This window comes from Sphaerodactylus townsendi, linkage group LG13, assembly GCF_021028975.2.
Source record: "Sphaerodactylus townsendi isolate TG3544 linkage group LG13, MPM_Stown_v2.3, whole genome shotgun sequence".
NCBI lineage: Eukaryota > Metazoa > Chordata > Lepidosauria > Squamata > Sphaerodactylidae > Sphaerodactylus > Sphaerodactylus townsendi.
The window spans coordinates 33,860,651-33,874,437 of NC_059437.1; the positions used below are offsets into that span (position 1 = coordinate 33,860,651).

Below are 13,787 nucleotides of genomic sequence, written 5' to 3' on the forward strand. Positions count from 1 at the left end.
GAATTTGCAGCATTTTGAAATCATGTAACTGCCGAAATCAGGGACTGGGCATTATGAACACCAATCACGTTTTCCACCTTTGAGCCAAACCCCCTGTCTAGTAATGTTTGGCACAAATGAAAAATGCCAGGGAACTAGTGCTGTCTTTTTCACACGGGCTCTGATTTGTGCACACACTTGTGCTTTCTTGTCAAAGGTTGGTTCTTTAGGGAGAGGTAAGCCATTTCAGTTCTCTTAGGCTCACGGACATGGAAGCCTTGGCAGAGGAGCTCTTCCTGAAAAGGCTGTCCACAGTTCCAAGAGCTTGACCCCAAAAGAGGTTGTACCAGGAGTGTCAAACTCATTCGTCACAAGGACAGGATATGACATAAACATGACTTGGTTGGGCTGGGCCCTGTGGGGGGGAGGGGTTGCTGCCTCAGCTGATGGCTACCTCAGCTGGCACAGTGGGCTTTGCCATCCCAGATTGGCACTGAGGGGGGAGGGGTGGTTTACCAGGCCAGATTGGGAGTGGGGTGTGTGGCTACCTGGACTGGTGAGCCTGCAGCTAGCTCACCAGGGTAGATCGGAAGTGCGGGGTGGCTGTCTGGACTGGCGAGCTCGCAGGAGGCTTTCCAGCCCAGATTGGGAATGGGGTAATTGGGTGCCTCAGTTTGCTCGGGGGCCCAATGAGCCCTCTCAAGGGCTAGATCCATCCACCAGGCTCCATGTTTGATACTCCTGGGATACACCATTCTTGGTCAGGGCAGTGGAGGCACACAACAGGAGCATTTTTCAGTGTTTGGATGCTGCTGCTCTCCACCTAGTTAACAAGTCAGGCTCTGCCCCCACATCTAGAACAAGTTTTGGGCTATGCAATTCCTTTCCCTTTTTTTACCCAAAATCAGGTGTCCTGCACAGCACCTTGTTTGGGAGCCAAACCCAACATGGAAAAAGGGTTGGACAGCAGGAGCAGCCAGTTCCGGTTAGCTCTGGTGGTTATACAAAGTGATCCACTCTCTGAGCTCAGGATTCCTTTCTGGGCACACTTTGTGATGAGTTGTGAGAGGCTCAGGCTCTGCTGCTTCCCAAGGCTTCCTGGGTAACTAAGAGTGTCCAAAATTCGTTCCAAGGATGTTGTAGTATCTTCAGCAGGTAGTGGCAGTAAAAGATGATTCACTACCGTGATTTGCAGTACAGGAGAGCCATTTTCCTTAGCTCCATGGCTTGCTCTCTTGTTTCCCAGCCTGTAAGCTCAACTGGTAGCACCAGGGTCACATCTTGGGGAGACAAAAACCAGGGCAATTTCTCCAAGCGTGTGTCTCTCGCTACAACCTGCCTCTAACTGCAAGCACTAATGCACTTCATAGGAATTAATTGCTTGCTTCTTTGGGGATGAAAGGGGAACTACATACATGCTCCTTGCCTCACCTCCTGCCTCAGCTGGCTTTGCACTTAACCCTTTATGGGGCTTTGGTTCAGCAAGGCAGGATGCATCACATGGAGATTATCCCAGCCTACCATTCTTCTTAAAACAAAGGCTGAGCTGTGTTCTGAGTGCAATCACTACTGGAGTGGATACCTATTTAGCAAACAAGCTACAGTTCCTCTAGGTGCAACATTGTTCATTATCTTTTGTTAAACACAAGCTAAATATGCATTTTCCAATAGCAAATATTTATAGTTTAGTATAGTATGGTAGTTGCTTATTGACAGCAAGTCACAACATACACAGATTAGCAGGGGATCCCATGCAACTGCCCAGTGTGCCTATGCATTAAAATGGCCCTGGTCTTGGACTTATTAGAAACCCAAATGTGTTACTTAAGCATATTGTTCACTGGGTATAGTAGCCTCATGCTGCAGTCTCATTGGGCTCAGATCGGCCCTTCCCTTTTGCCTTAGTGAACTTAGTGAACTTTAGAAACAGGTGAAAAGAGGAGCATCTATGCTATTTGGGATCTCTGTGAGGTGGAGGAGTTTCATCACAGGAACAATTGCCAGCTCTGAATTGGGGGGCAGGGGGCAAAGTTTGTGGAGGGTAAGACTTGGGGCAAGGGTGAGACCAAAGCAAGGTATAAGGCCCAGAGGCTACCCTCTGTTCCCCAAAGGACACTGTTAACTGCCCTGGAACATGTGGGATCTCCACACCACTCAGCTCCCCCTGCCCAACATTCCCACAAGGCATTACAGATGCATCTTGTTCACTGGGTATAGTAGCCAGAGGTGGGATCCAGCAGGTTCTCACAGGTTCCCAAGAGTAGGTTACTAATTATTTGTGTATGCCGATAGGGGGTTACTAATTGGTGATTTTGCCACGTGATTTTTGCCTTAGTTACACCCCTCCTCTCAGCAGTAGCGCACAGAACTTGTAGCAGTCTAGCAGGAGGTGCACCAGTGTGCGTGGCAGCCTGCGCCTGCGTGCATTTGTTTCCCGCCCAAGGACCGGCGCAGCGGCTGCGTCCTTGCCACAGCCCCGCCCAGGAATGCCTCGCCCCCGGAATGCCCAGCCACGCCCCCGTCATGCCCCGCCCAGCCCCATTGGCGCTACGCCACAGTATGAATCCCAACACCATGGGAACCTGTTACTAAAATTTTTGGATCCCACCACTGATAGTAGCCTATGTAGCGGAGGCACACCACACCACCCAACTCCCTGAGGAGAGACAGGGGCCCAAAAGAGAGGGAAACGTGAGGCGGAGGGTGACTGCTTCAATAGAAGCTTTAGCCTAAGGCACCTACACGCACGCGCACACGCACGCGCACACAGGCCTTCCTCTGCCAGAAATCCTGTCAGGATCTGAGCTATTCCCCAAGGGACACTACTAACTGCCCTGGAACAGCCAGGATCTCCATACCACCCAGCTCCCCCTGCCCAACATTCTCAAAAGACACTATGGAGGAATATTGTTCACTGGGTATAGTAGCCTGTGTAACGGAGACACACCACACCACTCAACTCCCTGAGGAGAGACAGAGGCCCAAAAGGGAGGGAAACGTGAGGCGGAGGGTGACTGCTTCAATAGAAGCTTTAGCCTAAGGCACCTACCCCACCCCCACCCCAATCACACGCACATACACAGGCCTTTCTCTGCCAGAAAGCCTGTCAGGATCTCACTGTTAACTGAGCTGTTCCCCAATGGACACTGTTAATTGCCCTGGAACACGCACACCACTCAGCCTCGCCACCCAACATTCCCACAAGGAACTACAGATGCATCTTGTTCACTGGGTATAGTCGCCTATGTAACGGAGGCACACCACACCACCCAACTCTCTGAAGAGAGACAGAGGCCCCAAAGGGAGGGAAAAGTGAGGCGGAGGGTGACTGCTTCGATAGCAGCTTTGGCCTAAGGCACCCCCACCCCCCACCCGTGCACACACAGGCCTTTCTCTGTCATAAATCCTGTCAGGATCTTAATTTATATTTGCTGCCACCAGAAACTGAGGTAAAATATATATCTTAGAGAGGCGTTTGAAAGATGGAAAACAAGACTAGATTTTATTTTACAAAGGTTCCTTCTCAGGCTATTGCTTCAGTGAGGTACTTAAGCCTTACTGGTTTCTGAGGCAGAATTCTTGGAGGTTACAGGCAAACGCAGGTTCATGTAAATGGCTGTTTCAGTTACAAGATTTAGCTTCACTTAAAGGTGGCTGTTACCGTTTACGGATTACTACACTTATAGTTTCACACATGCTCAGGTGTTTCTGTTTAGGGTGAACCTTCCCAACATGGTCCTCCTGAACACTCTCCTGAAACACCCACCCTTATCTCCAAAGGGTCTCACGCTGGCTTGGGGCAGATTAAGCTCTGGGGTTTGACTAAACCCCCTCTCAACTCTGCCAGTTAAGCTAAACACCTTCAGCAACTCTCTGGTTCCATATCTGGGTGTTGCCTCCTCATGAGACAAAAGCCAAGCGCTCTGTGTGGGCTTAGGATCAGTTCCCCACCACCAGGCCACCTGGCCATTTGTGGAAAGGCTTTTCCTCTCGGTCTGAGATCTGCCTCTACCCCGTCTGCCTTTCTGACAGGATTTGTGTGTCACACAAGCTCTCGTGTTGCGTTAAAATCCCTCTCAGTCTCTATCCCTGTCTGTCTTCTCTGACAGGCTTTTCCCGCTTTTATCACAGCCAGCACACCCTGTCTCTGGCTTCTGGCTACTGCATCTCAGTCAGCCAACCAGGAGGCGCTCTGGTTGACATTTTTCCCCTCCTCTGGGACAGGACTGTCCCTCCAGATTCACCCTTTCATTGCAGTCTGTCACAGCCTCGCTCTCCAGTCTCAGTGGGCTCAGATCTGGCCTTCTCTTTTGCCTTAGTGATCTTAGAAACAGGCCTCAGGTAAAAAGAGGAGCATCTATGCTATTTGGGATCTGTGTGAGATGGACGAGTTTCGTCACATGAACAATTGCCAGCTCTAAATTGGGGGGCAGGGGGCAAAGTTTGTGGAGGAAAAGAATTGGGAAAGAAAGGTATAAGGCCCAGAGGCTACCCTCTGTTCCCCAAGGGACACTGTTAACTGCCCTGGAACATGCTGGACTTCCACACCACTCAGCTCCATCCTGCCCAACATTCTCACAAGGCACTACGAATGCATATTGCTCACTGGGTATAGTAGCCTCATGAAGGGGGAAGGGTGAAACCACAGCAAGTTGTAAGGCCCAGAGGCTACCCTCAAAAATAGCCATTTTCTCCAGGGGAACTGATGTCATCTGGAGACCAGTTGTAATTCTAGGAGATCTCCAGGTCTCACTTGGATGTTGGGTACCGTGAATAGCTAGAGGTGATCTGAGAAGTTCACAGTCTTCCTCTTCCTCTGGTTTCAAGGCCCAATCCTGCTTTTCAGATTAGCTCCTTGCAGGAAGAAGCCTGTTGAGATTAATGCAAACCTTGAACTTCCTATTAAAGTACATAGAGACCTCATTTTCAATTACATGAGTAAGGGCAAGTTTGGATTGAGGGTTTAGATCTGGCCCTTCTCAGGTGACTGGTATTATTTGAGTTTTGAAATCACATTTGGGATCCCAACTTGTTCCTCCCACCCCACCCCTGCACCATTCATGCAATTGTGCTGCTATGGACTCTTCATAATTCCTACATCTAGTCCTGCCCTACTTTCCATACATGATGTTCAACTAACAACTGAAGTTTTTGATGCAAAGCAAGTTATGAGAGAAGCCACCAAAGTGTCTGAGGTGGGCTTATTTCTTCACAAGAAAATCCCAAATCTGGGTCCCAGGCAGACCCACCAAGCAAAATGCCAAGGAATTTGATAAAACATTTGTACCCTTCCGAATTCAAGGTACAGTAAACTCTAGAACAGAAGGGGCTAGGGTCTGAAACGGAGATGATGGAGGCATATGCTGTTCTCTCCAAAGGATGGAAGGAAACCCAGAGACTGGAAACCAGGCCAAAGAAAGAAAGGGCAGAGCTGGTCATACTTTTTTTGTGGCAGTTTTTATGCATGGTTGTCTTGTTTTCTCCCCTGTCACCATTTAGTTCTCTCAGTCGGCAGCCTTTTTGGTTTGGACCAACTCTCTGGCAATGTCTGCTTGTGAAGATGCTGGTGCGCTGGCAACAAAAGGATTGGGGGAGATGAGAACTGGACTAGGCCAGACACATTGGAAACAAGCTCAGTCCCAGAAGTATTTGCCAGCATCTTGAGGGCTTGTCTGAGTTCCCAGGGTGGAGAACTGCCCCTACCTGCTGAGCAAATGATCTGTTGCCCTCCTGTGCATGACAGGGGCTGTATTTTCCTGCTACACTACCCTGGCTTTCAATAGCAGCTCCCGTGTTACTCAGTCCAAGACCAAAGGGCAATTGGATGATGTCTCTCTGCTTGCAACTCTTTCTCTGTCATTCTCCATCTTTGTCATCAAAAGCTTGGTGTGAAGCATCCACAGAATGACATCCACAGGCAGGCAGCTTTCCAGATCTAGGCACATGATTCTCCACTTTGTATTTTCTGCAGCTGGTTCATGCCCGAGTCTTCTTCTGTGCATGGAAGATGTCAGAAAAGAGCCATCGCTTGAAGTCGTCCCCTGGCAAAGTGTCTCTGAAAACTGCCACTGCCGGTAAACAGTGGACTGATCTGAGCAGGTGATGTGTTCTTAGGTTTCTTGCAAGGGCCTGACCCAGAAAACCACTTGGTCAGAGAGGCACACAAGCTTTGGGCTGGCTAGGGATTAACTGCTGGAGGGTTGAGGGGACCCTATTACTCTCCCCACTCCAATCTGCAGGAGGCCAGTGAGTGTAGATCAGACTTTTCTTTCCTTGAGGTTGACATTTAAGGACTGCTCAGAAACCACAAGACATCTGTTGGCTCTTGTGACAGAAGGCTTCTCCTAGAGGCTCATAAGCAGGAGGTGGAGAACTTGGTTGCTTAGTGAATGCTGAACATGCTCAGAAATTGTCTTAGTTCCTTCTAGTCTTTAACTGAACTTATGATGAATCAAATCACATGGGGACAGTATATGTAAAGAAAGGGAAACCCTTGCTGAGACCACTGGCCTTTCCCATATACCGAAACAGCCCAAAGATCATGGTGGGCTGCACATGTGCTGAATAATTGCTGTTGGAATTGACAAAGGGGGGGGGGGGGCAGGAGCCCCCTCCTTCCCTGGGTCTCAGTGGAAATCTGAATTGGACCACTGCCATGCTATTACACAGGAGTTGCCATCATGGACTTTCAGCAGTGGCGTAGGAGCAGCAGTGGTGTAGGAGATTAAGAGCTCGTGTATCTAATCTGGAGGAACTGGGTATGATTCCCCGCTCTGCCACCTGAGCTGTGGAGGTTTATCTGGGGAATTCAGATTAGCCTGTACACTCCCACACATGACAGCTGGGTGTCCTTGGGACAGCTTCTCGGAGCTCTCTCAGCCCCACCCATCTCACAGGGTGTTTGTTGTGAGGGGGGAAGGGCAAGGAGATTGTCAGCCCCTTTGAGTCTGCTGCAGGAGAGAAAGGGGGGATATGAATCCAAACTCTTCTACTCTTCTTCTTCAAGTGCAATATGGTTGCCAGTCACCATTGGCAAATTCTGTAAAATCTGGCCCATTCCTGGGGCTGGTCCTGGGCAGCTCCTTGCAGCAATACTCCTATACCAGCAGTGGGCTCCATCTTGCCCGCTGGAGATCGTGTGCCTTTCTCCCTGCTTGCCCAGGTAACAGACAAGGATACTCTGTGTCTGGGCTTGGAAATCTCCTCCAGCGGGTGTGCAGGAAGCAAGCCCTCTCCTATGGGAGCTGACACCAAAGCAGTGTCACTCTCTCTGCCAAAACAAAGAGCTGCTTTGGCTTTCCAGAACTTCCTTAGTGCAGGAGGTCCATTAGAAGAGCCCAGGAGGCATTGCTTGCAAATCGGCAGGAGGGGCTCATTTACTTGTTTGTTTGGTTATTTACAACATTTGTACTCTGCCCAGCTGCCCAGGGAGTGGAGGGACAGGGTTGCCAATGCGCATTATTTCTTTTAGTGAGTTTTGTGGGGTCAATAAGCCTGTATGAGGTCAATTTTTGGTTTGGACTAATACAGACTAATACAGAGATCCTGTTTTTATGAGTGATGGGAGAGGAGGAGGGCAAAAAGCCTAGTTCCTTCTCTGTCTCGGCAGATGGTGACCAGCCTATTTTCCTATTTTCCCTCCATAGAAGGCCATCAGCTGACGATGACACCTCTTCAAAGCTGCACCGGATTGGTGCAGGGGATGCAAACCAGCAATCCTCCAGTTCCTCGCAGAAAAAGAGCCTTGGCCGGTACTTGTGGGGTTGCTTGAAGGGTAAACACGGTACAAACAAGGCCAAGGGGCAATTTCTGGAGCCTTTAGAGCAGGAAGGCAGTCTCAGGTGGGATTGCCATTGTATGGGATTTTTGCTTCAAGACTGATCAGAATTCCTTCCTGTGGCCTAAAACATCCTTTGTTCAACCCAGCAAGGACTGGCATCGAGAATTTAGACTCCTGTGGCTTCAGTTTCTAGTTTTTTATTGAGGGAGAGGGGAATGGAGGCTACTCTGTCTTTTGGCTGATTGCTGAAGCTTCTTGTCCTGTTGTGACTTTGAACTGTTATTTATACCTGGGCCAACATTCTACCCTTTGGACCAGAGGCTGCCAAATACGATGGTGACTGGGGGGCCTGAGGATGACCAGATGGCTTTCTTTTCAGATTTTTAGACCTGTCCTCTGAAATGTCCGAGTTCTGCTTCTGTCCAATAAAACTGGCTGTAATGGGGCAGCTTTATTTTTTCTGAAGAAGCTTTGAGTAAACATTTGACTGACAGGCTGTCACTTTAGGAGCTGAGCTCTGCCCACGGTCCTGGATGGAGACAGCAATGCAATTGCAGTTTCTTTTTTAAATTATAGAATTCGTAAATTTGCATCTTTTGATGTAGATCAACATATGCAAATGTTATCCTCTTTTCCTCTCTCTCATCCTCTTTGTTGGTCATCCATAGATGTCCACCATGGTCTTGTTGGAAGTAGTCGGGACAACTGCCTCAGGTCACCTCTAACCTAGACCAGATCCCTGAGGCTGCCCAAGTGGTTTGTTCCAACTTTTCCATGCTGCAGAATGACTGTGTGCTCTTTTCTTGGCTTGCTAACTGTTCCTTTCTGCTTCTGTTCCTTTCTAGGATAGCCCAGCTGGTGCTGGTGCTCAGGGAATGGGCCAACAAAGGTCTGCGAAAAGAACCACCACGCCCAGATTCTTTCCTTGAACGGATCCGTGGGCCAGAGGTGCAGACCTTGTCTTCAACTACAAGTAGCAAAGCTGACAGCCAAGATAAAGAAGGCGGCAAAAAGAAGAAGTAAGAGTCCTTCTTTGCACTGAAGCAACATTCAGTGCAATCCCAATTAAAAGTGCTCCATTCGAAGTCCGTTGGTTTTAGGAGGCTGTATTTCTACTTAGAATTTCACAGATTGTTTGCTCACTCTGAGGAGATCCAGACTCTCTGTTATGAGGCTGTTTGCCACCCACTCCTTTTGTCTGCTCTTCATACTGGAGAGGGAATAATAACCCAGCTTCCCTTCCTCCGTATAATTAAAGGGCAGGACTCACTGATGCTGATGCTGCACCCAGGTAATTTGAGCATGAAGAGAGGATTGTTTTCTGCAAAAGGGAGGCCAAGGACGTGCACCTTGGGTATTAATAGCTGCAGTATGAAAGTGGGGTCTTACCTGCCAGGTTAAGAAGATCTTGTTAATTACCAGTTCTAGTAGCGCAGTTCTAAATCTGTTGCAGCAGAAACCAAAAGGAACCTTGTGGCACCTTGTTGTGCCCCTGGACAATTAAATATCAAGACTTTGCAGTCAGACAATTTCTTTTATTGAAAACAGCATCAGGAAAAGGCACTTGGACTTCTATTGCCAGAACGAAAATTAAGCTCCAAAACATCTTCCATTATCCTCCCACTCCATGCCCATCCACGTCACATAACACCATCCCTTGGTATCACTTCTCAAGGTGAGGAATGGTACACCTCCAATCTCATGGGAAGGAGACAGCACGGTCTTCACTTAGGCCAAAACAACCCACACTCCCCAGCGCTTTGAAGTGCAAAAGCCAGCAGATTAGACCTCACCTGGAAAACAAAACTTAGAGATAAAGAACAGATAGCAGTCCCAGGGAGGGAGGCAGCAGTCTATGGAGAGAGGATCCCACATCCCACCTGGAAGACCTGGCAGGATCAGCTCAGAACTGGGCAGATTGTGGACTCACACTGTATTACAGCTAGCGGGCTTTAGCTGACTCAAGCTGATGGTTTAGCAATCTGGTTAGTTTGTTTTTGAAGTGGTGCAAAAGAACAAGGAAGGGGGCAAGAGCCCTTATGCAGAGTGGGCTGCAGGAACCCAGACAAACCTTGGTAACAGGAGTTGGCATGTTCACACAGCACTATAATGTCTCAGGGGGCAGTTGCTGCAGCAGAGACTGGTGGGATGATGAAGATCAATGTTTTTTGGTTCCATTCAAGAGAATGAAAGACTGACTGCCGTACTCCGAAAGGGTTTGGAGATTGCCACAAGGCCTCTTCACCTAGAAGAACTGAAAACGTTCTATTAGCTTGGCAGCCTTAGGGATTCCAGCACTTTTCCCTGGCAACCCTTGAGAAAAAAGAATAGCCATCTCTGGGCCTCTGAAAGCCTTGAATTACAGATCTTTTTGAGCAGGAATGAGCACACATGCGTGTACAACCATTTCCTTTCTCTCTGTTTCATTGCTCCACATCAACCCATTTCTTTCTACCACTGGTGTGTAAGTTGCTGTCTAAATTGAAATCTCATCTGGGAACTCTGAGCACCCCAATAATGTCCTTTTGCTGCCATTCTGCCCTCCTGACCATGGATGGACCTGAGACTTTAACAGAGTATTTTGACTTTGTTTTCAGGAAGAAATGGGAGCTGTTTGTGTTGGATCCGTCCGGGGACTGGTACTACCGCTGGCTGCTGGTCATTGCACTGCCTGTTCTGTACAACTGGTGCCTGTTAGTAGCACGGTGAGCTGCAGATGTTGTTGCCTGTAACGTCACTCTTCCCTCCACTGAAACACTCTGTGCAATTAGAGAAATGGGTCTCTGGAATTCCTTTCTTCTGTCCCCTCCCCTCTTTTTCTCCACGCCTCAGATCCAAGGATGAGAGTGACTTGCCAGCACTGGCCCATTATGCATGGAGTGCTTTCCTCAACGCTCCTCACCCTGCAGAGCATTCACAGTGGGGTCTCCTCATATTTCCTTCTTTAAAACCAAGGAGGTGCCCCACTGCCTGCAATAGGGCTTGCGCAGTTGCCTGCCCTCACTTCTGGGTCACTCTCCTGTCAAAGGTGCCCACTCACTCCTCACGGGGATCCATGAGCAGCATTTCCCTAAAAATACAAAAGCAATGAAAGCAGCCTGCACAATATTGATATAAGAAATACTGATATCATTAAAGTGTGGTTGTGTTGTTGTTTTTACTGGCAGCCTTGCAGCTTTTGCCTCCACCTTTTTGCAGCAAACATTGCTATTCAGTTTGTAGAAAACCAAAAGCTGTTTAACTACCCCTTTATTAGAGCAATTCAAAGTAGCAAAGCACAGAGTCCAAGCTGTGGTGTTCTGTAGAACTTTTGATCCATCTGAATGTTAACAAACAGAAATTGGGGGGGGGGGGGGGGGATTCGGCCTGCATCCTGTGTAGATACTGCATGTGAGACTTGCTTTCTTGATGAACTTTGAAATGAGAGTGTGCCTCTGCACGGCATTCCTTGCTATGAGATATGCACTTTGCATACTTATAAGTGCAACAGGATCACAGCAAGGGAGTGGGAGCCCAGTTGCCTTTGTAAAAGGGGGCACATTTCACCTGATATTCTCCCCACCATGTGAATAGCATTGCACCATTTCACAAGCAGTACAAACTCCCCCATCATAAGAAGGCAAAATATTTACCAGTCCCATCCATCTCCTGATGGCTCAGCATTAGTCTCTACTGCCCCTTAATCGGGTCAGGCATGATCTCTGCTTCCACTGACACATTGGCATAGTAGGCCCTTGTTCTTCTAAGTTTCTCTGTTGTGACCTTCCTGCAGAGCCTGTTTTAATGAGCTCCAAACACGGTACTTGATCCTATGGCTTGTTCTGGACTATGTCTCTGATGGCATCTATCTTCTCGACATTATCATCCGGCTGCGCACAGGTGAGTATGTTTGGGCACCTGAGCTGGGAATGTTCCCACCCATAGATGTGTCTTAACATTGCTGACCACATCAGCTGTGTTGCTGACTCTTGCTTTTCTCAGTCTTCAAAAAATCTTGAGAAAGAGATTCTTTTTAACAGACATTCTGACAAATAGCTTCCCAATGAAAGATTGATCAACTTTGACTTTGAACATTTTTTTTCCAAACAGGCATTAGCATTTAGAAATGGTTAAGGCCTCTGACATGATATCTTGTTGAACTAATGAATGGACTAAATGGGGGAAATGTAGATTTCAGTGATCTCAGAATATTTGGGGTTGTAGCATCGTTTTAGCAACCTCTCTCTGCCCTGTGAATTCCCCACTGTGAAGACAGAAAATCTGGGTAGGTTGTATTTTGATGTCACCATCCAAACTGACTTCCTCAATTAGTATAATTTACACATCTTGAATCTGATGAAGGCTACAACTTACAAAATGTGGTGACTGGGTAGAAATATTTCAGTAATTATGTTGGTATATGGTTGAAGACTTTCACAGCTGGAATCACTAGTGTTGTGGGTTTTCTGGGTTGTATGGCCGTGTTCCAGTAGTATTTTCTCCTGATGCCAGCCACAGATGCATGTGAAACTTTAGGAGAAAATACTACTGCAACTAACCAACCCTGGCCATTCCCAATTATTTGACATTATTATGGTATTATAAAAAGACAAGGGACTATGGTTAATACCTGTTTTCCCTGGCAGGTTTCCTTGAGCAGGGCTTACTCGTCAGAAACTCCAAGAAGCTGGGCGATAAGTATGTTGCCACCTTACAATTCAAGCTTGATATTCTCTCTGTTTTACCCACTGATTTTGCATACATTGCCACGGGCTTAAACCGGCCTGAGGTCCGGTTCAATCGGCTGCTACGCTTCTCTCGCATGTTTGAGTTCTTCGATCGAACTGAGACGAGGACCAGCTACCCAAACATCTTTAGGATCTGCAACCTAGTGTTGTACATCTTGGTCATCATCCACTGGAATGCCTGCATTTATTATGCCATTTCCAAGTCCATTGGCTTTGGAGTGGACACCTGGGTTTATCCAAATATATCCGATCCAGAGTACGGCTATCTGACAAGGGAGTATATCTATTGTCTCTATTGGTCTACCCTGACCTTGACAACCATTGGAGAGACCCCTCCCCCTGTGCGGGATGAAGAGTTTCTCTTTGTCATCTTTGACTTCCTGATTGGTGTCCTCATCTTTGCTACTATTGTGGGAAATGTGGGCTCCATGATCTCCAACATGAATGCCACCAGAGCCGAGTTCCAGGCCAAGATCGATGCTGTGAAGCACTACATGCAATTCTGCAAAGTGAGCAAGGACATGGAGGCCAAGGTCATCCGGTGGTTTGACTATCTCTGGATCAGTAAGAAAACTGTTGATGAATGGGAAGTACTCAAGAATCTCCCTGACAAGTTGCGAGCAGAGATAGCTATCAACATCCACCTTGAGACCCTGAAGAAAGTGAGGATATTCCAGGACTGTGAGGCTGGCCTCTTGGTAGAACTCGTGCTGAAGCTCCGCCCTCAGGTTTTCAGACCTGGCGATTATATTTGTCGAAAAGGGGACATAGGAAAGGAGATGTATATCATTAAAGAAGGGAAGCTGGCTGTGGTGGCTGATGACGGCGTGACTCAGTATGCTTTGCTAACTGCAGGGTGCTGCTTTGGCGAGATCAGCATCCTCAACATCAAAGGAAGCAAAATGGGGAACAGGCGGACAGCGAATATACGCAGCCTTGGCTACTCTGACCTCTTCTGCCTGTCAAAGGATGACCTCATGGAAGCAGTGATGGAGTACCCTGATGCCAAGAAAGTTCTGGAGGAACGTGGCCGAGAGATTCTGGTCAAAGAAGGGCTGTTGGATGAAACAGAAGCTTCTGAAAGCATGGAAGGGAACATGGGACAGAAACTGGACCGGCTGGAGAGCAGCCTGGAGATGCTGCAAACCCGCTTCTCCCGGCTCTTGGCTGACTATGACGCTGCTCAGATGAAGCTCAAGCAGCGCATAACCTTCTTGGAGAACAAACTGAAGCAATCCAACCAGAGTGACTTTTTCTCTGATGCCTCTGACAACCTACTGGAGGATGAAGGGCAACCATGA

The 13,787-nt window shown here is 48.1% G+C and overlaps 1 protein-coding gene across 1 annotated transcript; it reads left to right on the plus strand.

Annotated features, from left to right (window-relative positions):
- Positions 1 to 926: 926 nt before the first annotated feature.
- On the plus strand, positions 927 to 13,787 carry LOC125442465 (cyclic nucleotide-gated olfactory channel-like). The gene is made up of 9 exons (XM_048513832.1): positions 927 to 1,041; positions 4,089 to 4,150; positions 5,951 to 6,053; positions 7,059 to 7,191; positions 7,626 to 7,820; positions 8,605 to 8,778; positions 10,357 to 10,464; positions 11,532 to 11,638; positions 12,385 to 13,787. The coding sequence occupies exons 1-9, from the start codon at positions 927 to 929 to the stop codon at positions 13,785 to 13,787; spliced, it is 2,400 nt and encodes a 799-aa protein (XP_048369789.1).

What these genes read in the sequence shown, in the direction of transcription:
- LOC125442465 (XM_048513832.1), top strand. Translation starts at nt 927, where the DNA reads ATGGAAAAAGGGTTGGACAGCAGGAGCAGCCAGTTCCGGTTAGCTCTG. An exon ending in GGCACACTTTGTGATGAGTT is followed by an intron (nt 1,042 to 4,088) that starts GTGAGAGGCTCA and finishes CTTCTCTGACAG; the next exon opens with GCTTTTCCCGCTTTTATCAC. An exon ending in CTTCTGGCTACTGCATCTCA is followed by an intron (nt 4,151 to 5,950) that starts GTCAGCCAACCA and finishes TATTTTCTGCAG; the next exon opens with CTGGTTCATGCCCGAGTCTT.